Raw genomic sequence first — 25,766 nt, 5'->3', positions numbered from 1 at the left:
AAATTTTTTCTCTAGCTCACTTTATTGTAAGAATACAGTACATAATACATATAACATACAAAATGTGTTAACTGACTGTTTATGTTATCAATAAGGCTTCCTAAACAGTAAGCTATCAGTAGTTAAGTTTTGGAGGATTCAAAAGTTATATTTGATTTTTGACTGCAGGGGGGGGGGGGGTCAGTGTCCCAAACACCTGAGTTTTTCAAGAGTCAACTGTATTTAATTTTTTAGTGCCCTAAAATATCTGACAAAGCTATTATTTGGGATTCTGTGTGGTTCCATGCCTTTCTCTTCCTGACCCATTTTTCAATAATAAAGTATTAATGTCATGTTATCCAGAACCCAGCTAACAACATCTATCCAAAACACAATTTTAGCCAGGACATAAGTCACAAAAACTTTCTGAGAAGCCCAATTACATATTACAAAAATCACACTCTGAAGGGTGTCATTAATGCGTAACATCAAAAAATTAAAGTTAAAATCCCTAGTTCTATTAACAAAAGATGAAAAGCCTTTTAATGAAGTTCAACAGATACTACTGACAAAGTTCTTAATAAAAACAGGGATTAAGGGGCACCTGGGTGGCTCAGTGGTTGAACATCTGCCTTTGGCTCAGGTTGTCTGTTTCTCCCTCTGCCTGTGTCTCTGCTTCTCTGTGTGTGTCTCTCATGAATAAATAAATAAAATCTTAAAAAAAAAAAAAAAACAGGGATAAAAAAATACTCAAACACAAGAAAGTTTACTAAAAACCAGTAACATGAAACTACAATGGAGCCATTTTCAATAAAATCAGAAACAAGACAGGAATTTTCGCTTTGACCTCTATTTGTTAACTCTGATTTAGAGGTTTAAATTAATGCAATTATGTCAAAAAAATGAAGCAATTATTATAAACACTGAAAAGTAGATACAAATATGTTTTGTAGATGATGAAATAACTATAGTTTTTGCTAAAAATAATATTAGAATTAACTAAAAATTTTGATAGACAAGCTAAATAAAAAAAAAACTCATAATTTTTTCTTTATCCTGACATAGCCAATTAGAAATAGAAATGAGATTTTCAATAAATTACTTATAAATTTAACAAGAAAGTACAAATTCTAAGTTGGGAGGTGGCAGGGGAGGGGGGAACCAGGCTATATGGTTATACGGTATCTTATTAAAAGTCAAAAAATTAGATCAGAGTTTTGGAAAGAAAAAAAAATGAGGGAAAAAGGTTGAAGAAATCTTTAGGTCACAGATATCACTAAAAAACAATGATAAATAAATAAATAAATAAATAAATAAATAAATAATTTGTTCAGTTCCTAGACATCACTCAAATTGATACTTGCTAGTATTAATACAGCTCAGGGAAATCACTCAACTATAAGAAGAACTAATGTTTGTAAGCTTCCTCACAGTTCTAACTGCTTTAATGTACTTACTGAATCCTGATAACAACCCAAAAGGACAGTAAAATTATTATTGGACTATTAATGATAAGGATGTTTCTAAGGACACAGTTTCCAAAAATCTTTGTTTTGAGCCAGTATAGTCCCTTACCTCTCCAGTCTTTTTTCTCTAATTTTACACACATACCCAATAAGCTTGGTTATCTGGTCTTTCAGGATTTAAGAGATGAAAGAGCAAATTACAAGGTGTAAGGTGAGCAAAGCTGTCTGGGGTAACCCTTTACTATCTAATGCAAAAAATGACAGCAGACGGAAGAGCCACATGAGCAGAGCCACGCATTCACTCTTTTTCACATGGGACTGAGAGCCCTAGAAATCTCATTGGATCTTCCGCAGTCACCACTGCACAAGAAAATGACTGATATTCTTAATAGAATACTGAATCATAAGAAGGTAACGTTACGCCCAACATACTTGCTAAAGATAACCCGGTACACATCCAATTTTGAAATAAATCTACCAAAAAGTGTTTAAGATATAGAAAGTTTTGGTCTTTGAAGTGGCTGTCCAACCACTTGCCTATTTAGCTGGATAGTTGATATTTTATTAATTTATTTTTTAATGCTTTATCCTCAATTCACCACCGTTGTCTATGGCTCACTTTCTACACACAGAGTTGGGAAAAAAATCTGTCAAATGTACTAATACTTTATAGATGCCTCTGGAATATTACAGAATAGTCACAGACATGTGGTAGCAAAGGTGTTCCCTGGGCTCTGCAAGCTTTCCTTTTACACCATTACGAACAGTCAGAGAAAGACAAGACTCTCCCTTACCGTTCCCCTGTGTATCCCGGACTGCAATGACATTGGCCTGTGGCAGCATCACATGTCCCTCCATTATGGCACTGACATTCTTGTGAACAGTTCTTTCCAAAGCGACCCTCGGGGCAAGGCTGACCACAGACTGTGCCCTGCATTCAAAGAGACTTAGAAAATTACATGGGCCTCCAGCCAGGGAAGGACCAAAGGGGGAGGGAAAGAAGAGACGAAACAGAAAGAGAGGAAGGCATAGGGGAACAGGGCTGCAAGGAAATTAGATGAAGGGGATTTTAGAACACATACAATCTGTTCATCATTGTAAAAATGTTCGACATTTTAAATGGTCTTCTTTACTCGGTCAGCCTATAGCTCAAGATACATTCAAAGATGACAAAGTGATATTAAGAAACACCCATATTCAAAAACTGAAGTTTAAGATAGTTACATGAAATTATGATGGTAACCAAAGGATTTTATAAATCCTCCTAAGTGTTCTTCCCTGTGTGTATATGTCCAATAAGTCAACAATACTTATTGAGCACCCATTACATAAACCACAACATCTGGTGCAAATAGAATATCCAAATGTTTTACCATATGTTCTAAAGCAAATACATATTTTCATTGGTTTTATTTCTTATAAGGTAAAATGGAGCATAAGATGGAAATTTTGTATAACCAAATTAACGGTAACATCACCTAAGATATAATAGCCCTATAAGAATGAACCTAGACATTTTATTTCAGAAGAGAAACACTTTTATTTCCAGTAGGTTGAACAAAATTTGCTGGGCCAAGATCAATATTGAGGCTTATTTCCTGGGAAGAAAAATCAAGAGAGTAACTTGGACATGTCTCCTTACCCTAGAGGCTGTCCATCTTGTCAGGCACTGTCATTATATTTATTCCAATTCTATGTTAATAAGACTAAGTACCAATAAGTCAATGAAATACTCTATGATTTTCTACTTCACTTGGCTATATAACTTGGGCTTTTAGCTTATCATCTGTTTATTGGAGTTATTGTTAGAACAAACAACATATCCCAAATAACAGGGATTTAAACTGTTTTGTTTTTTTTTTTTTAACTGTTGCAAGCTGTTGCTTTGTCCTCCTTCTCTCTAAAAAAAGGCAGACTGTGGGCATTCTGAAATTGGAGGCTAGTGAACACCAGATGGTTTTGTAAATGTTTATTCTGGATAGCGTAAGAAAATACATTTCCTCTAACTCCTGGCTACCCACAAAGGCAGTTGGTGTGCTAATTAAGTCTCCTCTGGTGGTTTCTAGCTATCTACAAACAAGGAAAGTTCTTCCACAGACTCTTGGAACTGAAAAAGCCTTTGAGAGATGATTCAAATCAATGCCTCACTGAGAATCATCTATGCGTCAGGCATAGAGCTAAGCTCTGAGAATCAAAGATAAGGTCACAACCTTTAATTAGTTCACAACACGGTGGGGGGAGGGGGTAGATGTAAAAATAGCTCTAATCCCTCCATTCTAGCACAACACATCAACAGGCCTGAAAAAATAGCATGCCAAGGGTCAACCTGTGGTAAGCAGGAGTTCTGGTGAAAATTTTCATTCTCTCAGGGGCTGACTCTACTCATATTTGGTAGTGGTCCCACAACAGCTTCAGAGATGCTGTTGAAATATTGTTTGTGAATAAAGATTAATGAGAGCAATAGCTTTAAGTGAGACATTATTCTTATGAATTGAAATACATATGTGTGTATGTGGTAAAGGAATATAAATTCATCTTCTAAAAGCACCTGGAATGACAGCACAAATAAAATGTTGGAGAAAGAAGTGTAAGTTAGATGCTCAGCTATGCAGATAGAGAAATGACCTGAAGCAATCAGTAAGAAATGACTATCAAGGTAACGAGCCCAGAGTATAGAGTAAGTGATGGAGGAAATGCTCCCCCGGGCTGATGGATCCATCCCAGTTACTGGGTCATAGTCCAAACCTGTGATTGCCACTATCCCACATCACAATCACCCCAATCAAGAAGAAGAAAGCTTCAGTTTCAAGATGAGGCAACTCTATGATGTCTATACAATAGTCCTAGCAGAGTATAATGCCTATAGCTCTTCATCCAAACAACATGGAGTTCTCTGGACCCTGGAAACTCTGCTGCCCCAACAAAGTCCTTCCCTTGTCAAGGACAAAACAATGGTCAACATTGGCAAAAGGTTGCATGTAAGAAATAAAGAAGAGAAGGACTCAAACACAATTTAGTATCTCTACCTTGAGCAACTAAGAAAGAAATTTTAGTTTTTTCCTAAGAAACTAAGTTTTAACTAAGATTTTTAAAAATCTGAAAAGGAGTAGCCTTAAGAAAGGCTTGGGTGTATGACAAGTTTGCTTCTATTAACACTGACTTTGGTGGGTCTGCTTGAGCCATCTCAGTACTCCTCAATAGCTCCCTTTGTGTACCTCATCATCAGGCACTCAGTGAAAGGCCCCCTCACTCTGACTCCATTGTTTTATGGAGTTTCTCCAGGCTCTGCCTCTAGAACCAGACCTCGCTCGTGTCATCTGCTTACCTTTCTAACTTTCATCTTGGGTCTAATATTTCTTTTCCACCTGTCTCTGTGACCCTCATATCTTGAGCTCTCCCTTACTTCCTATGATTCTCACTGGGAGATAGTTTCCAGTTTTCTTTTGCTTCAGGACTACAAGGGCATTAGCAGACCCATTCATCCCAGGCCTGGTTCCTAAGGCTCCAGCTTGGGTGTAGCCCAGTCAGATGGTGGCTTCACGTCTAAAGGTCATCTAGGTTGGGGTGTCTAATAGGATAGTGACAAACAAACACATGTCTGGACCCAGGTGAGGGAAGGTCAAGATTTAGAAAAATCACATGATGACTGTTAAAGCTATGGATCTAGGTGAGATTTCCAGAGAAGATTTATAGTGAGAAAAGAGAAGGATAAGACTGAAACCTAGGAAGTATTGGAATAGAGTGGTATGGAGAAGAAGGCGTAGGAAAAGAGATCTTCAGTAAGAGAGAGAGGAAGGGGGGTCAGCACAGACATGGAGAGAAAGATTATAAAAGAGGGAGATGGATGAGCAACAGGGTCATACGCTTTGGTGAAGCCAAGCAGAATGAGAACAAAAGGGTCATCACTGAATATGGTAATTAAGAAGTTGGTTATGACCCTACAAACACAGCTTTGCTACAGCTCCTAGAGAAGTAAATTGCTCTCTTAAATTTTGTTTGTTAACAAAGGAAACAGACATTGGCCCTTTACTGCTGCACCTTTAAGCAGATGTATGCACAAACCAATACAGGTTAAGGATCAGTATCATTCCCTGGTTTCGGAGAAATGCGGTTAACAAGCCAGTGTTGACATTGAGTGTGTTGCATAACACCTTACCTGTGAGGTGCTACATGAAGAAAGTGTAACATGGTCAAAGTTTGGGAAAAGGGGTGAGTTACAGCTTCCTCTTAGATTTTCGTACTGAAACTTTGAGAAGCTCTGCAATACTTGGTAAATGTAGTTCACCTCAGTGTATCTCTGGATGGGCATGACCGCATAATTTTTTCACATAACGCTTACCCCATTGAAAATAATGTTCTCAAAGAACAATAGTGATGCACGGAACTTAATTATAAAAACAGTTATAGACATATATTATTCTATTGTGCTTTGCTTTATTGTGCTTCACAGATATATTGTGTTTTTTTTTTTTTTAAACAAATTGAAGGACTGTGACAATCCTGCAGTAAGCATGTCCTTTGGTGCCATTTTTCTAACAACATGTATTCCTTTTGTGTACCTGAGTCATGGTAATTCTGGCTCAGAATTTTCAAGTATTTTTTTAAAAATTTAATTATTATTATGTTTGTCGCAGTGATCTGTTATCAGTGGTCTCTGATGTTTCTAATGTAACTGTTTTGGTATCTACACTGGTTTTTTAGACATAATGCCATTGTACTCTTCATAGAATACAGTACCTTAGTAGTAAACAGCTTTTAGTGCACTAGTTAACCTAAAATTCATTTGGCTCACTTTATTGTGATATTCACTTTATTGCAGAGGTCTAGAGCCAAACCCAAAGTATCTCCCAGGCAACCTATGTTTAGATACTTTCAGAGCTTAATATTGTCTGTCATATGTGAGATGAGGTTTTCCCTCTTCTTTGTCCTGAGGGAAAGTTCAGGACAGATGGCCACTATGTTTCACATGAGGACCTTTAGTGCACTTCAAGATTGAATCACCTTCTGCCTGAAAATGGACTTAAGGACTCCAGCTTTGAAAATAGTCAGCTATTTCCAGTTGTGCAATTTTTGACAATCAATGTAACTTTTCTTTGTACTAGAGTCTTCCATGTGCATTTTCACTTGAGTATCCTGGAACAGGTGGCTCTGGGAGGGAAGGAAGGAAGCTTACCAGCCAGCCCGAAGGGCAAGAGCATTCTCCGGTGACGTGATGACATATTCCTCCATTTTGGCAGGGACATCTCTGCTCGCACTGCGGACCGTGCTTGCCAGGGGGACAAAGGTCCTCACAGCTGAGGAATTGATGTGCAACAAAGGATACTGTTATTTACCCAAACTCGCAACCCTCAGGTTCACAGACACAACAGTGCCCAGGGCCCTAAAACAGGCAAGCTTTCTCTGCTCGATATTCTTCATTTGGTTAACATCAAAGCATTAATCATATTAGCTGGAAAACTCTTTGAGCGCTTGCCTAGACTTTTCCCTTCTTTGGGGGTATTTTCTAGTGAAATGATTTGAATTTGGAGAGAATGTATCCTATCTGAGAGTGCCAATGATGACTCTTCCCAGCCAAACACTCCTTGGGGACAGGGTCTCCCCATGTAACTATTAGAAAGCTCCTATGTTGCATCCGAAGTCTGCTTTTGTTTGTAGGATTGTTCAATTCTCAGAGGAGATGGAAAGGTCTGCATATCCCCTCCTTTGTGCACAGATTCTTCATAATCAGTTTCCAGCATTTTCTTCTTGAGGCTGATCATTTTCCATGCCCTTAGCCCCCATCCTTTTCCTATGAATGAAGTCTCTTCTCTTAGCCTTTAATTGTCTTGTTTGCTCTCCTATAAAACTGCTCCAAGTTTTCCAAAGCTCTACTCAATTGTGTCCTTAATAAAAGCCCATAAAAGCAATATTAACAATTAAGTAGTTTGAGATGATCATTCATTCTTCTGGAACTCAGGGCTTTCTAGGCTAATGCGGTTTTTTTCTTTAGTTCTACTTTATAGCTGTTAATACTGTTGGCAGGAAGTATTTACCTAATCAGCTGCATTTTTTCAAGTTTTAGTTCTGTGATTTACAAGTGTAATTTTCTCAGTAAGGGAATGAGATTTTTCTCTTTCCTACCTCTCTTTTTTTTTTTTTTTTTTTTTTTTTTGGCAAATTCTGCCTCTTTTTCTGTTTGCTAATACAAGCCAAAGGAAGAAATGTCCTTCACACAAAATAAAGTAGTGGAGGTTAAGAAGTTGCTTCAATAGTATCCAGAAAGAATTAAACTATTTCTGTGCACTATCCTACACAAATGTGATACATTTCATTGATGGTCACAAAGCAACATATGTAGCTACTGGTATTAAGTAACCTAGTTAACCTTTCATCATGGACTATTTCTAACATCTTCCCCTTTTTCTCTTTCCTATGGCACTGAACCCACCCAACTTTAACCAGTTAATTAGTTGCCACACACACAGAGCAGATAACATGGCCTGTTAACAGTTAGCAATGTAACATAAATGCAACTGTGGGGGAATCCAAGCAGAACCTCAAATCTGCCTCTAATGACTCCCAAATATTACCACTCAATGAAACATCCTGGTCCTCTCTATCTCCGCCCTGCCAAAAGGAGAACATGAAACCTGGCCCTTAGACTATGGTTGGAGTCTGATGTTCAAGGGTCAAACAGCAGGAGCATCTCATGGCTGTCACTGCTGATCATCCCCTCTGTGCCAGAGCCCCACCCTCTCAGAGACTTCAGGCAGCAAGGAAACAAAAGCCTAGGAATCTGACAGTGGCAGCAGCATGGATGGAGAAGGTGAGCGGACTTTGCCATGCTGCTAAGCAGCATGTCACTTACAAGGCTCCAGTGTACCCTGGTGGGCAGCGGCATTCCCCTGTGACGTGGTCGCAGGTGGCTCCATTCTGACACTGGCATCTCTGGTGACAGTCATTACCGTAGGTGCCCTGCTCACAGCGGTCCTCACAACGCCAGCCCCGGAAACCTGCAGCGCAGTGGCAAGCCCCCGTGATGGGGTTGCACAGGGCCCCGTTCTTGCACTGGCACCGGCTGCTGCAATGGGGCCCCCAGTGATCACCATCACAGGCTGCAGGGAGAGAAACAATGGAGGGCATCAGAGTATGGATGCAGGCAATAGCAAGCTCTTCAGAACCAACTTGCCTTTGCCCTTGACTAGAATGGCTTGGCGTGCCAGGGTGGCTGAGTGGGTTAAGCACCCACTTTCAGCTCTGGTCATGATCTCCGCTTCCTGGGTCCTGGGATTGAGCCCTGTGTTGGGCTTGGGCAGAGTGGAGGTGGTTTGCTTCTCCCTCTCCCCTGCTCAGGCTCACTCTCTCTCTCTCTAAAATAAATAAATAAAATCTTTTTTAAAAATCTTAAAAAAAAAAAAAAAAAAAAAAGATGGCTTGATGATCCCTTCATCACCATTCCTTAGCTGGACATTGGGCTCTGGTACCAACCCATGGCAATGCTTCATAAATGTGTTCAGCACTAAGTGAGCCACTTCTAGTCACTCCATTGCTTGCTTAAGCAGTGCTACCATTCTCCAGCTTCATGCCTTGCTGAGTCTTGTTTCCTGCATCTGGAGTGCTGAGTTTGATGTGGCTAGAGTAATTGGCTACATGAGGATGTAAGCAGTGTGGGGGGTGGGGGAGAAGAGGCCAGCTACCCAGATGGGAAGGTTCAGCTTAGCTCAGGGGAGGGCTTTAACACACTAAGGAGTTGGATTGCATCTTGTGAATAAAGGATTGGTCTGATAGGATTTTTAAAAATATTTTATTTATTTATTCACGAGAGAGTCAGAGACACAGGCAGAGGGAGAAGCAGGTTCCCTGTGGGGAGCCCAATGTGGGACTTGATCCCAAGACCCCAGGATCGTGACCCAAGTTAAAGGCAGAGACACTCAACCACTGAGCTACTCAGGTGCCCTGGTCTGAAAGGATTTTAAACAATTAGGAACAATGCAGATTTGCATTCCTAGTAAGGTCAGCTGGCTACAGTCTGAGGAAGAGGCAGGAAGGAGCTCACAGCAAGAGGCAGGAAGACTTGCCAAGAAAAATGGCAGCAGGTAAGACAATAGGGGAGGGCAGCCCTGGTGGCGCAGCGGTTTAGCACCGCCTGCAGCCCAGGGCGTGATCCTGGAGACCCGGATTGAGTCCCACGTCAGGCTCTCTGCATGGAGCCTGCTTCTGCCTGTGCCTTTGCCTCTCTCTCTCTCTCTCTCTGTCTCTGTCTCTATGAACAAATAAATAAATCTTTAAAAAGAAAAAAAAAAGACAATAGGGGAGACTCAGGGGCCTGAGCTCAGGCAGTGATGGGGAAGACCAAGAGGGGTCCTACAGGCTGATCTACTGCAGCATGGACTGACCCTGCTAGGGGTCTAGGCCAGAGCAAGCCAAAGACTCCCTATCTGCTTTCATGGTATCAGTCAAAAGACATGTGGATTGGGAGGTCATCGGAAAAAAAAAAAACAGAAAATAATTGAGTCGAATATTGAAATTCACTGACTACCCAACAATAGGCATAATCTCAGGTTGTGAGATCCAGCCTTGTGTGGCAGTTGGCACTTCTCCCTCCCCTCTCCCCTCCTCCCCTCCCCTTTACCTCCTCACAAAGGTAGGAACTCAAGCACTCTTACTCTCTCCCCCAAAAAACAAAAACAAAAACAAATGACAACAGGCATATGAAACCAGGTAAGATGGTAATAGAAAACATCATTTGAGAGATAGAGTTAAAAGTATAGTTCCAAAGAAAAGGAAGAGTGGCTGCAATTCAAGTTGATAAGCAGGAATAGGGGAGCAGGAAAGGAAAAATCCTCAATCCCAAACATTCTAAAAATTATAAAGGGTGATGATAAGCAAAACCAACCCTTAATATTCATTGCCTAGCTAGCGGCATATTTATTTATTAATTAGATGCTATAAAAATCATTAGGGAAGATGCACTGTGCCTGGAGCTCTTAGGATAAACTGCTTTTATGATTTAAAAAATAGTCTCCCGTCATAAAAATTTTGTAACTTCAATAGATCCAGATAAACTATTGAAAAAAAAGAAAGAATAAATGAATGAAAGAAAAGAAAAAGAAAGAATAAATGAATGAAAGAAAAGAAAAAGAAAGAAAGAAAACCAGACACATAACAAACAACTTATTAGACATGCAGGATTCATCTCCCAACATTAGAACCTACCTTCCTTTTCATAATATCAAAAGGTTTAAATGAATAATTTTGTTTTAAGTCAGTATGGCTTTGTTCTCCTTAGTACTTTAACAAACATACTTTAACACAATTAAAAACAATGAGAGGATTACAGAAGCTAAAGCAGATGAAGAAAGCAATTACCTAAGAACTCACAATCTTCTTAAACAGAATAAGATTAGGTAGTAGTTCTGAGATTTAAGCCTAATTGTTATTCATATAGTTGCTTCTTTTATTGCCTATGGATATGGTCAAAGCATTTTTTTTCAATTACAACTCCTTCAATCTAGGATATATCCTTTGGGAGAAAAAAAACAGAGTATGTTTCTTTAAATGCCCTCAGGTACCCAAAAACAGAAGAATTTCTCCTGTGTTTAAGGTAAGCCCAAATAAATTAAATAGTCCTTTGTAACTTGTTCCCTGGTTCATCAGTCCTAAGAGGAAGGAAAATCTTCATTCCATTTAAGCTAAATCTGTTATCCTAGAATCTGATCCTTTTTTTCTCCTGTGCTTCTCATGGTGTATCTGATGTGGTTCATCACTGTTCTCTGTATTATACAAGATCTTATTCTTGAAACGTGAATGCATCCTTGACCCTGCTCCTTGCAGGCTAGATTCTCCTTGCAGTACTTTTACTTAATTTTTAGAAGTCTATTCAATTTCACTCATTTTCTTTGCTGAACCTTCTTGAAAGTTTCCATATCCCTCTCGACTTCTGCGAACCTAAGATACTAAATGAAATACTCATTTTTTGTAGTGTATCATGGAGGATTAACTGATTGACACAAAACAAAATTTTAGCTAATAAAACTACCTTGATAAGGACATCCAGATCATGTCAGAAGCATTTAGAAAGAAACAAGTGTGGTGGGTTAGAGTTCTTTTTCCCCACTGTGACACTGGGATAAGGGTTGACTGGTACACAGACACTTTACAGAATATGTTTTACAGTATCAGGAGAGCAGTAGGAAGAAGTCAAGGTATCAGGGGACAGAACTGGTCTCTCTACTTCCTTGTGACCCATTTCCACATCACATTCAACATCTTCTCTTCCAGAAGAGCAGTCAGGCAGAGACCACTTCTATTTTCTTGAAGTTAGACAAATGCAAAAGAAAAAAAACCAAAACACAAAAACCCTTAGGATACCTCCTCAGGACAGAAACAAGTTCATAGCAGAAATTGATAACTATCAGCATCAAAGAAAGTGTTTCAGGCTCTTAGGAAGATATTATAGCGGCCGACATGGTTAATTTCCTGGCCATATCTAAGCACTGTGGCATGCTTTGAAGTGACAGCTTCTCTCCTTGGGGCTGTGTTTCCCTAAGAGGCCACTGATACATGGGCCTCACATCGTGAATACCAGGCATCAACATAAGCTACGCCAAGGGAAAAATCCACATACAAAAGTGTATAGACAAATAAGCAGGAAGTAGAACAAGTGGGACACAGAAGCCTGGCTTGAATCTAGGCATCACTGTGACTTCCTTTCCTTTTTTCATTTGTCATATTTAACTACTGCAACACATCCCTTTTTACAGCTTATCACACAAAAGCCTGTTTACTACAAACACAAGAGTATGTTGACTATCTAGACAAGATGCAGAATTTGTTCTTTTTGAACACCAAGCTTGACCAGTTATCCCGAATTCACGTACTGTGTTTGGAAAGACAGTGTGGAGACTCTGAAGTCAAATCACTTCACATCTTTTACTTAACACCTCACTCTAATCTCAAGGGGCAAGTATTTCACTCCTGAAGAAAAAGTGCCTGAATTGGTTACTGTCACTGGCAACTTAAAAGTAGTTTACATTAAAATGGCAAGAGCTTGAATCTTCTAATAGGAAAAGATATATATGAACCAACCTTTGTTTCAGATTAAACTGAAAAGAACTCTAGTGCACATAAGGGATTCATTTTCAGCTTCTGGTTGCATCTCTTGTTGAGTTGTGCTAACTGTTAGAAATGGACTCTCGGTGCAGCATATCCAGATTCATGCAGCTATTTCAGGGGACAGATTAATGAGGGTCTCAGGCAGCACAGACAGTGTGCTCTAATAAGCTCTCACAATCAGATGGAAATAAGAGGAAGTTTAAACTACTGTGTAGTATCAGAAGTATAGGGTTCATGCTACAACCCTTAGTGACAACTAGTGGAGCACTGGATCCTCACAAGACAATGGACTCACCTCGGAGCCCTTATACCTACAACGTTCAGTGACACCAGTAAGCACAAGTTACAACAATGGGTAGGTACTGAATTTACTCAGTTTTATGTGTCAGCCATAGTATGAGGCTTAGAGTTCAAAGGAAAATGGCAGAATGCCTGCTTCTAGAAGCTTATAGGTTAAGGCAGAGGCCTTAAGTAATTAGACAATAAAACACCCTGAGCAGTAGGGTAAGGATATGGACAAGGTATAACAGAAAACACCAGGATGAACCCTAACCAGTGTTGTTGAGTTGTGCAAGGCTTTCCACATAAAATGATGTCTAAGCTGAGACCTAGAGGCAAAGTGTGCCCTATTTAGGTAGTGGGTGGAGGATTTGTAAGTAGAAGGAGGAGCTCCTGAAAGTGAGGGAAGTTGCAGGAGGTACTGCATTCAGAGAAAATAATACATAAAACAGAAGGCTTTGAAATGCCCATGAATGCCTTCTTCTATTGCATCATGGCCACTATCCTCTTCCTGTGCATAACAAAAGAAGTCAGTATAGAAATGAGTAGACATGGAGTGATGTCAGACATGCCCTCCCCCTCCTGCAGTCCTCCCCAGTCTTCCAAGCTCAGCTCAGAAACCTTCTCTGTCCATCAGGTACATTTTTTTCAGATCCGATCTCAGATGCTCTCTGAAAAAGACATCAGTATATATTTTCCACGACACTCCTCTTGCACTCAGATCACAATTTCTATATACACGTGCCTTGTTCCCCATCAAATAAAACTGAATTTCACAGGTGTTAAGACATACTGACAGCCTTTCTTGATCTCAGTTGTTCTCGACCAAAATTTTAATCCCATAGAGTCACAGGACCCACCTTGTTGACTTTGATGGTGAGAAGCATTCTGATTTCAGGGATATTAAACTGAGAAAGAACTGTGCACCCCCAGTCATAAAGTAGGGTAACAACAATGATGAGCTTGATATGTACAGGGATAATGTTAACCGCTTTCTTTTAATGAAAACCAGCACTTTTAGGCACTTCTATGGGAAAGTGGATTACCACATCTGTTTTAGACTTTACTCTGGACTAGTGTACCAAAAGCTCTTTAGTCATAAATTCCTCTTTTGAGATTTTTCCAAAACGAAGAAGCATACAGGGGTAAATGCAGTGACAATTCACAATAGTTATCTTGTTAAAAATATTTACACTGTGCGCATAGACATCCATCTAAGCACCTGAAATAGAGGAACTCTCACAATGGCCCTGGGAAGTAGCTAGTATTGTATTCCTTTTGTATGGATGAAGAAATGGAGATCCAGGTGATTTGCTAGAAGTACATGGGTAGTAAGTAGTGAAGCAAGACCTCTTGTCTTCAGTCTGTATTATAAACCACTATATTTTACTCCCTCCAAATCTATCAGTGATCTTTATCCCAGTACTGTTTATAGTAACAAAATCGGAAAAAAAAAAAAAAAAAAAAAAAACAACCTAATCTTCTAGTAGTAGAATACAGGTGAAAAGAAACTGATATAATCATGCAATGGAATATTATGCATCAACTAAAAGTGATATTAGAGAGTAATATTTAATGAACTTGAAAGACATTAGCAATATCTTAATTGTAAAAAGTAGATTAAAAATGATGGACACAAGACAATCCAATTGTAGCAATATGTTAGAACGAAGCAGATGAAATTGTTATTAATTTAGATCAAAAAAGGCCAAATATCAGCAACTGTATATGGCTGAACCTAATATCTGGGGAAGGGGGGGAGAAGAGAGAACATGACAAAGGTAGAAGGAGAGATAGACAGACAGATACTGAATGGCTTTACGGTCAAATGGTACCATCAGGAATCTCTGGGTCTTAAGAGTATGCTTGATTTTTCTTTTATTCATTTAGATTAACCAGCTTTTCTAAATTTTCTGCAATCATTGTATATCCTTTTGGTAGTAAGAGAAAAGCAAGCAGAAAAATAGTTTTTTAAATGGTTTGATCTGCTGAGCATTTCTATTGTTGTGTGCTCCATGCTTTATACACCTCTTTCTAGTCATCACAGCAATTACAACAAGGCTGGTATCATTACCACATTTAGCACACAGAGAATGTTTAGGATGAGACCATTTAGGTAAAATGTCCCAAAACACCTGGCTGGTAAGTGTTGGTATCAGAAACCCAAGACTTTCTACAAAGAAAAGTCCAAGCATTTTTCATAAGGTCATCTGGCTCCTAAGCGAGTGAAATTATACATTTTGGTCAAACAGAATATCCCACAATTTCATCAGACATGATCCTTTGAGGCAGAGCAGCAAATTATAAGACCTTTCACTGAGCAAGCCTATGCGGTCAGCCAATGACTCAATATTTAGAGGCAGTGAAAATAGGAAATTACCTTCGTTGTGAGAACATAGGGCACTTCTAGAAGAGAAAATAAAATTAAGGAGATGTCAGATCTGAAGGCCTTCCGGGAGTTGATAACGATTCTGTGCAAACAAAATAGCCAATAATACTGTGAAAATACCATTAATGGCATTAGCTTTAGGAGCACACTAAACTGAAAACTAGGCCCATATGGCACATGGCCAGTATTCAAGGTCTGTTTGATGAGTGAATGAAATGAACAAGAATGTAAAGCATTATAGCTAACTTTCACAAACAAACCTGTAAAACCATCTTAACACTTCTCAGAACATTCTCCTCTCCTGACCCTCTTTAAACCCTCAGTCCAATTTCCCATTCCAAGGATGGGAAGAGAGTGAAGGCGTTGTAAGGTACATCAAGTTTCAAATGGGCGTCAGCATTATGCAGCTATTTTCTTCAAATATCACAAAAACTCAATGAGATGTTAGGTTTGTAAGTATCTAACATTTCACGTGCAAAATGGACTTGGTTGGTAATTTGCTTAGTCACTTAGCATTCAAATGGCAAAAGCCAGTGAATCACTCAAACCTGTCAATGTCTCCAAAGCTGTGATCTTGCCCCCACACCATATGGACCATCTCATCCCAACTGATGCCCATCAGTTACAAAATCTGGTATCAGTGCACATTTGCTATTTCTCTAGATTTCTAAAAGGGAACATTCTAAGACAAAAGTCTCACAGATGCTTGAAAAAAAATTTTTTATACCTAAAAATGGTCTTTCTCAGGCTTTAAAGTGTTAAGAGCAGCTTCATCAGAATGGTTTTGATGCAGAATGTCTCCACATGTCCAGGACACAGATGTATTGACAAAAACAAGGCACTAGAAAATTCTTTGAACAAATGGAAGATGGTTTAGTAAATCTTGTGTCTTGGTATAGAGGAAGAATAAGGAAAGGAGAGATAAACAGAAATGCCAAATTGAGGGATGCTCTGGAGGAAAGAACAAGGACACATGAATACATTGCCTCAGCCAAAACACTCCTCAACAACAACAAAGGAAAGGATGAAATCATTTTTCCCTTAGATGAAGGAGTAATGTTTACCATCAAGTTCACCTTGTTACAAAAGTCATCAATCACCAGCTGGCTCAAGGAAGGGTATAATCATTTAGCATCAGACAGACCTGGACCCTAGCTGAGCCACTGTCACTTCATAGTCATAGAACTTGAGCAAATCCCCAACCTTTGTTACACTTCATTTTCTAATTGCCCCATGGAAATGGTGGAACATACTAATTACACAAAAGTACTTGTTGGTAGGTGTGACACAGCACAGAGCTAGTATACCAGAAATTTTATCCGATGGTTGGCACAATGGAACATCCAACCCCAGGAAAAAAAAAAAAAAACACTCTAGAAAAACATCCTCCAGCTGTACATAAAGCGAGAATAACAGGCCTGTTTCTGGTTGGTATTATTTGTTTGTCTTGCATGAATCACTCATGAGAAAAAGGACAACTTGGTTCTCACAATGTGAATTTCAAAAACAAATTGCCGACTAACTCCACAAAGTAAAAAAACAAGCTCTGGTATCATCCCTTTCAAGTGTTTTTCATAAAGCCATTTGGAAAAAGCTCAGGCCCACAATGAAACCCAGTTGTTATGTGACATCCCATTCTGAAATGCCAAATAAAAACTGGATTTAGACATTTCCCCTATTGGCTGATGACCCATGTGTCCAGAGGAGTAGGCTTGTACCTGGAGCCCAAAAATATAAAAGGAGGAATTTAGAAACAAACCCATGAACTCCTTGGTAATTTTCCCCTTAGCATAAGGAAATAGGTGATAATAAATAAAATCTTGAGAATCTTGCCATGTTACTGGCACCAATCCCAAGGACTTGATTTTGCCTCAAGCTTATCTATAGCCATTAAGACAACAGAAGCAGCCTTGAAACTCACTATAAACTTTAAAATCCTTTTCTAAAGCAACTGGTTCTAAATTATAGAGAACAAAAAAAGTGGCCAATTCTGTGTACTCACATTAGGTCTAAACAAATCCTAGATGAAATGAGCTGTCTGTGTTTGGTTGTCCTTTTATTTTGTTTGTCTTGGTTTAATACCTCCAGCATCTGAGACGTCAAACTGTAGAACTCTACAGAGTTCAAGAAGCTTGCGGATACATCTCTACTAAACACTTAGAGAAGGATAACACTCTATCTTGGAACTCAGCCTTATCATAGGCAAAGTGATGTCAGTTTATAATACATAACTACCCTCACCAGGATTGCTGTTGAAAGTAAGACTCCTTAAGTGTCCTTAACTTTTAAATGTCAAGTACCGGGATGCCTGGGTGGCTCAGTGATTGAGCAGCTGCCTTGGCTCAGGGCGTGATCCCAAGGTCCTGGGATCGAGTCCTGAATTGGGCTTCCCACAGGGAGCCTGCTTCTCCCTCTGTCTATGTCTCTGCCTCTCTCTCTCTCTCTCTGTGTGTATCTCTCATGAATAAATAAATTTTTAAAAAATCTTTAAAAAATAAAAAAATTTAAACGTCAAGTGCCTATTAGAATATAGCACTCAGCCATACTGACTTAAAAATATATTTTATTTACATGGAAGTTTGCTGTCACGGTCACCACTGACTGTAAACATAGAAAAATTGGGGACTATGGGAAAAATTAATAGGGAAGAAAATTCAACCCTTTGTTCTAGCAGATAGACAAAGCACAAGTAAGTCACTTTCAGGAAAATCTCTCTACAGACTGAGTATCTTTCAGGAGGGACCAAAATAATCTTCTACTGTCTCAAAGGATAGAAAAACATGGTTCTTCTTGAAATATACACCCTGTCTTCCTAAGCTTTGGTTCCCTCAGGGTCTTTTATCTCCCTGTGATTTCATTCCTTGTGCTTCAGGCTAACAAGGCTATGTCGTGTCATTCCCTTTGTTGATGTAGAAGAAAAGATCATTCAAAACATCAAGTGCTTTAAAAAGAAAACAACTTTGTAAAGCTTCTCCATCCATGAAGAAGAACAATAAAAATGTATTTTCCAGATCCTCTGAAAGCTCTAAAACCTCATGTCCTTCATATGTCAAAAAACCCACTGGAGAGCTGACAAAGTGCCAACAGTCACTGTGGACAACTACCCAGTGCTGTTTATATTAATATTATTCAGTGGCTGAGAGAAAACCTTTATTCTTCTTTTTAAAAATGTTTGTTAAATGAATTTTCAAAGCATGAAATGTCATTTTAGAACTTCAGTGTATGCTTATCTCAAATTATGAAGCAGAAAAACGGGCGTGAAATGTTTATTCTTTAATGTGTCTAAATATAAATGTTGATGTCTCTCAGTGAGAGCATATTAATGACCCTATTCACAGAGCAGGAAAATCTCAAGGATATAGACTGTAGACTGGGATTAAGTAAAGGATTTGAGGGGATTACATTTATTCACTGAAGTCAAAAGAATAATAAGAACTGGGAGCCACTGCAAGGTATCTTGCTTTATAAAGCCTTGTCATGTTATCGTTCTTTTGCTCATCTATTTTCTCATTAAATATGTATTAACTATCTCCTATGGCTACTAAGTTCAGTTTATTGAGCATGTACTACTTGTTCCTGCTTGACATATTCTACAGCTAGGTTTCTTTACCTACTGGAGATGGTCCACAGTGAGACATAACAAAGCAATGTGCTAAGTGTCTCAGTACACAGGATGCTCGGGAACACGGAAGGTCTGTGTTATGTGCACTGCGCCTTTGGGCAGAGGAGAGAAGGGATGGGAAGAAGGCTTCCAGGTGAAGTGTGGCTTCAGGAAAGCCCCAAAGGGTAAGTATTTTGGACCACCACTCTGCAAGTACTAGTTATCTTCATTCTGGATGTGAGGGCCAAAGGGCAGAAGTCTTAAATATTTGCTTAAAATCCCACAGTAAGGAAAATGGGTCCCCAAACCCTCAATGCAATCTGCATGGTCTGAAAAATTTAATACAGTTTTCTTGAAAAAAATTTTTTTTAAGATTTTATTTATTTATTCATGAGAGACACACAGAGAGAGGCAGAGACACAGGCAGAAGGAGAAGCAGGGTCCCTGCAGGGAGCCCAATGCAGGATTCAATCCCAGGACCCCAGGATCACGTCCTGAGCCTAAGACAGACAATCACTGAGCCACCCAGGTGCCCTCTCCCACCAAAGTTTTTAACTATAGGACACTACAGGTAATACTGTAACAAAGGCCCATGTACACTCAACCTAGAATTAATTGTTGTGAACACTGCACCACCTTTGCTTCATCATTTGATGTAAGAAGCAAAACATTACAGATAAAGTTCCCTTTGTCTTCTTGTGCCTAGTTCCCAGCTCTTTCTCTACCCCTGTCTTAGAGGTAACCTCCGTCATGATTTTAATGAGCATCCTTCTAGTCTGTATATATATATATATATATATATATATATATATATATATCCAGAAATGATAAAATAACAATATAATGCATAATAATAAAATGTGTCATTCATTAGTTTTACATAAAATGTATATATCACTGTGCATCTTGCTCTTTCTACCCAATATTATGATATTGAGATCTATTAATATTGCTACATTTGCCAATATAGTGGAATACTATATATTGATTGGTAGGAATGAAGGGCTACACAGTATTACTCTATATTAATAGCCACTAGTTAATTTATTTTTTCCCTTATTCATGGCCATTTTCAGTTGTTGCAAAATTTCCACTGTTACAAAGACACAAAAATCTAGCTCCCAGTACCTGAAAGCAAAGGTTTTGCAAGGCATACAGACAAATCATAAAGAAATAGAAGTAAAATTACTGGATTGTATGGTATATGCAAATTAAAATTTTACTCTAGAGACAAACTGCTCTCTAAAGTTACTCTGTAAATTTACCCTCATGAGAACAGTGTATGGAATCTTCCTTTCACATCCTTGCCAACACATGGTATTGTCCAACTTCTTAACTTTTGCCAACATGATGGCAAAAATGACATCTTGTTCACTTACTATTCATGTCACTGATTATTACAAAGAGAAGCATATTCTCATGTCATTAGCCAATCAGGTTTCCTTGCCTCTAAATTATTTTACTGCAGCCTTTACCTATTCTAAAGGTGAGGGGTTTTTTTTCTTATTGATTTGTAGAAATTCTTTATGAATTCTATATACTAATCACTTGTTTTTATATATATTGCAAAAATCTTTTCCTATTCTTGTTTCTCTTTTAACTTTACTTATGATATATTCTATCTTTTTTTTTAATTTTTATTTATTTATGATAGTCACAGAGAGAGAGAGGCAGAGACACAGGCAGAGGGAGAAGCAGGCTCCATGCACCAGAGCCCAATGTGGGATTCGATCCCGGGTCTCCAGGATCGCGCCCTGGGCCAAAGGCAGGCGCTAAACCGCTGCGCCACCCAGGGATCCCTATATTCTATCTTTTTATTAAGATTTTATTTATTTATTCATGAGAAGACACAGAAAAAGAGGCAGAGATATAGGCAGAAGGAGGTTGCCTGTGGGGAGCCCAATGCAGGACTCAATCCCAGGACCCCAGAATCACGTCCTGAACCAAAGGCAGACACTCAACCACTGAGCCACCCAAGTGCCCCCCCAAAATTTTTTTAACTATAGGATACTACAGGTAATACTGTAACAAAGACCCATGTATACACAACCTAGAATTAATTGTTGTGAACACTGCACCTGAGCCAAAGGCAGATAGATGCTCCACTACTGAGCTACCTGGGAGTCCCTATATCTTCTGTCTTAAAGAAGTTTTTAATCTTGATGTGGTCTAATTATTTTAAGCACTGATTTATAACATAGACAAATCTGATTTATGTAATATAATCTTATAAGGTTCTTTTTTTAAGTGTCTGTTTTTCTTTAATGTATGAACAAAACTTCAGTTATATATCAACATCCAGTTCAAATCAGTTCCATTAAGACTTACACTTTCCATGGAAGTTACTTCCTTTAGTTTTGTGTAACAACAGTGAGTAGTGAAACATTAGGTTTTCACAGAATTTTAAGATGATCTCATCATTTATGGTCTAAGATCTAGGCTCTTGCAAACTCTTCTATTTATTCTGTTGGAATAGCCTTTATCATTTTATTACTTTCTATATTTTTTTAGTTTTATATCTGGCAAACGTGATTAATTTGCTGCAATATACAGGTACAAATGTTTGAACTTTTAAAAATTAATGAGGTTGCTGGAGTGCCTGGGTGTCTTAGCCAGTTAAGTCTCTGACTTTGGCTCAGGTTATGATCCCAGGGTCCTGAGAATCAGCCTCGCATTAGGCTCTCTGCTCAGCAGAGAGTCTGCTTCTCCCTCCCTCCCTCCCCTTGCTTGCACTCTCTCTCTTAAATAAATAAAATTTTTGAAAGAAAAAAAATAATAAAAATCACTGAGGTTGTCAACGAATTAAAAGATATTTTGACCAGAGAAGGAAAAACAGTGATTAGCCCTTTTTCTTGTTTTCCCTGAAGAAACTTTCAAGTCTTTAAAAAAAAATCCTCTGATACAATCGCAAACCTAAGAAATCAAATATAATCGTGAAAGATACCAGACTATATACTATGCCACAACACTTAATTTCATCCAATTAACAACATCACTCCATACAATGAAATGCATGTAGCTCTACTAAAATCAGGTATTAACCTACTTGATTTTACAGGTGGGATAACAAATGAGCCTCCAGGACCACCTAATACATAACACCTAATACAAATCATTAAATAATGATTTTACTCTAAGCAGAATAGCCTGGAAACTCATTTTTTGCTGTCAGAAAATGGTTGCTATGTAATTTGAAATAATTTGTAGCCTGAATGTCTTTGCCTAATTTCTTATTGCTCATACTCCATTTTGATACAAATTTAACAACTAAGTTCTGCATTGTCATATAAAATTTCCACCTTGAGGAGTAACATGTAGAAGTTTAGATGGCAGAACTATCAAACATTCCCCATCCAAATGAGGGTTGACTTTCAAACACCTTTCTTTGTCTTGGGGTCACCATGTCAGAAACCTCACCCCTCCACAAGTAATAACCTTGAGGGTAATTACTACAACTTTTCCTCTCTTGAGGGAAAGGAACTCCCACAACCATATTTTTTCATAGTTCATGGAAAACCGTATCTAGCATATCTCACCTGACTTCCAACAATTTCACTGAAGCTGCTCATTTATGGATGAAGAATCTTCTGCTAAGTCACCAAGGAAGAATGAGCCCCCACTACACATAGCCAGGGTCAATCCAGGAGCCAAAGGAGAGACTGAGCTACCTCAAGGCTACTGAATGAAAGACTTTAGGTCATACCCCTTTTCTAGAAGATCTATGATTACTTCCTTCTTAACTTCTCTGGATACTTTACTTATATATTTGTGCACGTTTCCAAACCCTCTGTTCAAAACATTTTTTTTTATTTTTTATTTATTTATGATAGTCACAGAGAGAGAGAGAGAGAGAGGCAGAGAGACATAGGCAGAGGGAGAAGCAGGCTCCATGCACCGGGAGCCCGATGTGGGATTCGATCCCGGGTCTCCAGGATCGCATCCTGGGCCAAAGGCAGGCGCTAAACCGCTGCGCCACCCAGGGTTCCCCAAACCCTCTGTTCAAATGAAAGCTCCTTGAACAAAGAGGCAGAGTCTTAGTCAACTCTCGTATCTCATTTTTGTATACATTACTATTCCTGGAACATTTATGCCTGCCTGCCTACCTGCCTCCCTTCCTTCCTCCCTCCCTCCTTCTTTCCTTCCACAAATATGTATTGAGCATTATTGTGTGCCCAGCACATGCTGGACATTAAGTGAGTAAATTAGCTAGATAGCAGTAAAAAAAAAAAAAAAAAAAAAAAAAAACAGACAAAATTTTATGGGCCCTATCTCCTAGAAGGAAAGACAGAGCAAAAGCAAAAGCAAAAGCAAAAAAACAAAATATCTTCAAACACTGCCATAAACAAGTTTAAAAGATGTGATCCAGAATAATGGAGAACAATCTTAATAAATAAAGGTTGGAGAAAGCCTCTCATGGGGGTGGTGGTTAGGCTGAGACCCGATTGGCCTAAAGAACCCAGCTACGGGGGCAGCCCGGGCAGCTCAGCGGTTTAGTGCAGCCTTCAGTCCAGGGCCTGATCCTGGAGACCAGGGATTGAGTCCCATGTCGGGCTCCCTGCATGGAGCCTGCTTCTCCCTCTGCCTGTGTCTCTGCCTCTCTCTCTCTCTCTCTCTCTCTGTCTCTCATGAATAAATAAATAAAATCTTTAAAAAAAAAAAAAAGAAAGAAAGAAAGAAGCCAGCTATGTCAAGATCTAGGGAGAAGGATATTCTGGGCTGAAGAAAGATCAAGTGTAAATACAGAAATGAAATCAGTATATCCCATGAGAGGAAGATAGAAGTTGGGCAGTGTGATACCCAGAATGGGAGCAGGATGACAAGGGATTGAGAAGATAGGACACGACAGGTCAAAAAGGGCTTTGGAAATTATTTATCATGGGAAATACCAGGGAGTTCTGAAAAGGGAGCAGCATGCTCTCAAGTGCAGTTTTACGAGGTCACTCTGGTCTCACTACAGAGAACGGATCCCAGTGGGGCCCAATTAGACGTAGCAGCAAGGGGACTACTGTGATCATCAACTAAAAGAGCACAGTGATGCGGATTGGAGAGGTAGCAGCAGAAACAGTGAGAATCTAAGTAGAAACAGCTTAGATTTTGTCATATTGTGTAGCTGAAGCAAGATTTTCTGATAAATAGATGGAGGCAGATATTATACACAGTAAAAAAAAAAAAAAAAAAAGGAAAAGGAAAAGGAAACAAATGAATAAATGATGTGGAATGGAGTCAATGACATGACAACCCAGCCTGGTATTTATAGCCATTGCATATGAACCCACTGGCGTGAAGAACAAAAACTGTCTATAGTGTTCTCACTATGCCAGAAGCAACATAAACCAGACATGAATTCATCTGGCTTCCTCTGTACTTTGTTCTTTCTTCATTATTTTTCATTTATTTTTTTATAAAGTCCTAATCTAATTGTTATGTATATACTTTATATATTTTTTATTTTTTATTACTTTCATTGTACTTTAAATTTCTTTCTTATTTTGGATCTAGATTCTTTTTAAAAGCAGGCCGAAATACACCCAGGATCTCGTTTTTTGGCGGGGGAAAAACAAATTCATTCAGGGTGGGAGGTTGAGAATAATGCAGAAAACTGCACCAGGGCTGTGTCTGGGGAGCCTCCTGCCAAGCAACTGTGGACAGAGAGTCTTCTGCTAAAGAAGCAGGTGGCCCCCAGAACTAAACAAGATGTCCACAATGAGCCTTCCCATCCACTCTCCTGTCCAAACGCTGCACTGATCTGAAGAAGTCTGGTTGAAGTCATGTTTGTCACACAAGGAGTTGCAAGTAAGGACCATTTACTGAGTCAGGCACGGTACTGGGCACTTAACAGGTATGGTATCATTCAATCCTCATAAGCATATGAAGTTAGATACCCTTATCCTTACTGAAGCATGAGGAAAATGGGCCCAGAAACAGCACAGAAAGGAGAGTAGCCAGGACTCTTGCAATTCAGATCTAACACGGGGATTGGAGGAAGCAAAGGTGCAGGAGGTTCTCTGGCCCTCCAGAGAAAAACCAAGAACAACCTGGATTTTGGACTCCTTCAGTAAGGTAAAATCAGTGGTTTGTGTTTGTGACCTCTATCAAGATATTTGGGCAGTCCATCAGTGAAATTGCCTTCAGGCAGGTGTGATGAACCATTCCCAGCTCAGTCTTTCCCACCAATTGTCAACGCCCTGCCCCCATGCCAGGGAACCAGAATGCTACTCTTATTCTTGCTGCTTCATCAACCTGGTTCCTAAAGCAATTCTGACAGTGCAATGGACATGTTAATGACTCGCTGTGAGGACCGGTTTCTGAGCGTCTTCTCTTCCCAGACACCATCGATCTGACTATTGTGTCCAGTCAATAGAGCTTTACGGCAGGATTGCTGGGAAATAAGTCAGCTTTTTGTGTCTCATGATTTCTGGCTTGTAATATCCTTCAAATGGATTCCCCGATTGGAATATCCTGCAGGCAAAGTCTTATTACTTAACTCTGCTGCACAGCATCCCTGCTTTATATAAAAGGTTATCAGTGTTCTTAATGTTGTACCTGAAAATGCTTGAACTTGCCTTGCCTCCCAGGCATATTTTTACTACTTCCAAATACATTTAACTAGAAATGCTATTGGTGACTAAATAAACCCCTTTCTGGAATTTTTTAAACCAAAATTAATTTCCATGTTTACCTCTACTTGGTACTAAAGTCAAAAGCCTGCAGAACAAGCTATTGAAAGCTATTTGCTGGCTTCTGCTTGATACAGGACTCTCCCCTGCATCCTGGAAGTGCCCTATAGCCAGAGGAGAAATATATATATTTATAAACATTTAGAAAATCATAAGCAGGATTATATAGGTTGAGAGAACAAATCTGTTACTACTACAGAAGGTTTAAAGGTCCCCAACACAAAGAAAGGTCTCAGGGATTGTGTATATGTACCTCTAGAGTAAACCACACATAGAATCAC

At 39.1% G+C, this 25,766-nt stretch overlaps 1 protein-coding gene across 8 annotated transcripts in view; it reads right to left on the bottom strand.

Annotated features, from left to right (window-relative positions):
- MEGF10 (multiple EGF like domains 10) overlaps positions 1–25,766 on the bottom strand; it is a 319,848-nt gene that overhangs the window by 58,610 nt on the left and 235,472 nt on the right. For all 8 annotated transcript variants that reach the window (XM_038552022.1, XM_038552023.1, XM_038552025.1 and 5 more), the window contains 3 exons: positions 8,293–8,539; positions 6,619–6,739; positions 2,240–2,376 (listed from right to left, as the gene is read on the bottom strand). In XM_038552022.1, coding sequence (XP_038407950.1) covers positions 2,240–2,376; positions 6,619–6,739; positions 8,293–8,539 — 505 coding nt within the window. The remainder of the gene's footprint in view (positions 1–2,239; positions 2,377–6,618; positions 6,740–8,292; positions 8,540–25,766) is intronic.

This window comes from Canis lupus, chromosome 11 (genome assembly GCF_011100685.1).
Source record: "Canis lupus familiaris isolate Mischka breed German Shepherd chromosome 11, alternate assembly UU_Cfam_GSD_1.0, whole genome shotgun sequence".
NCBI lineage: Eukaryota > Metazoa > Chordata > Mammalia > Carnivora > Canidae > Canis > Canis lupus.
This window is presented reverse-complemented; position numbering and strand designations above follow the sequence as displayed.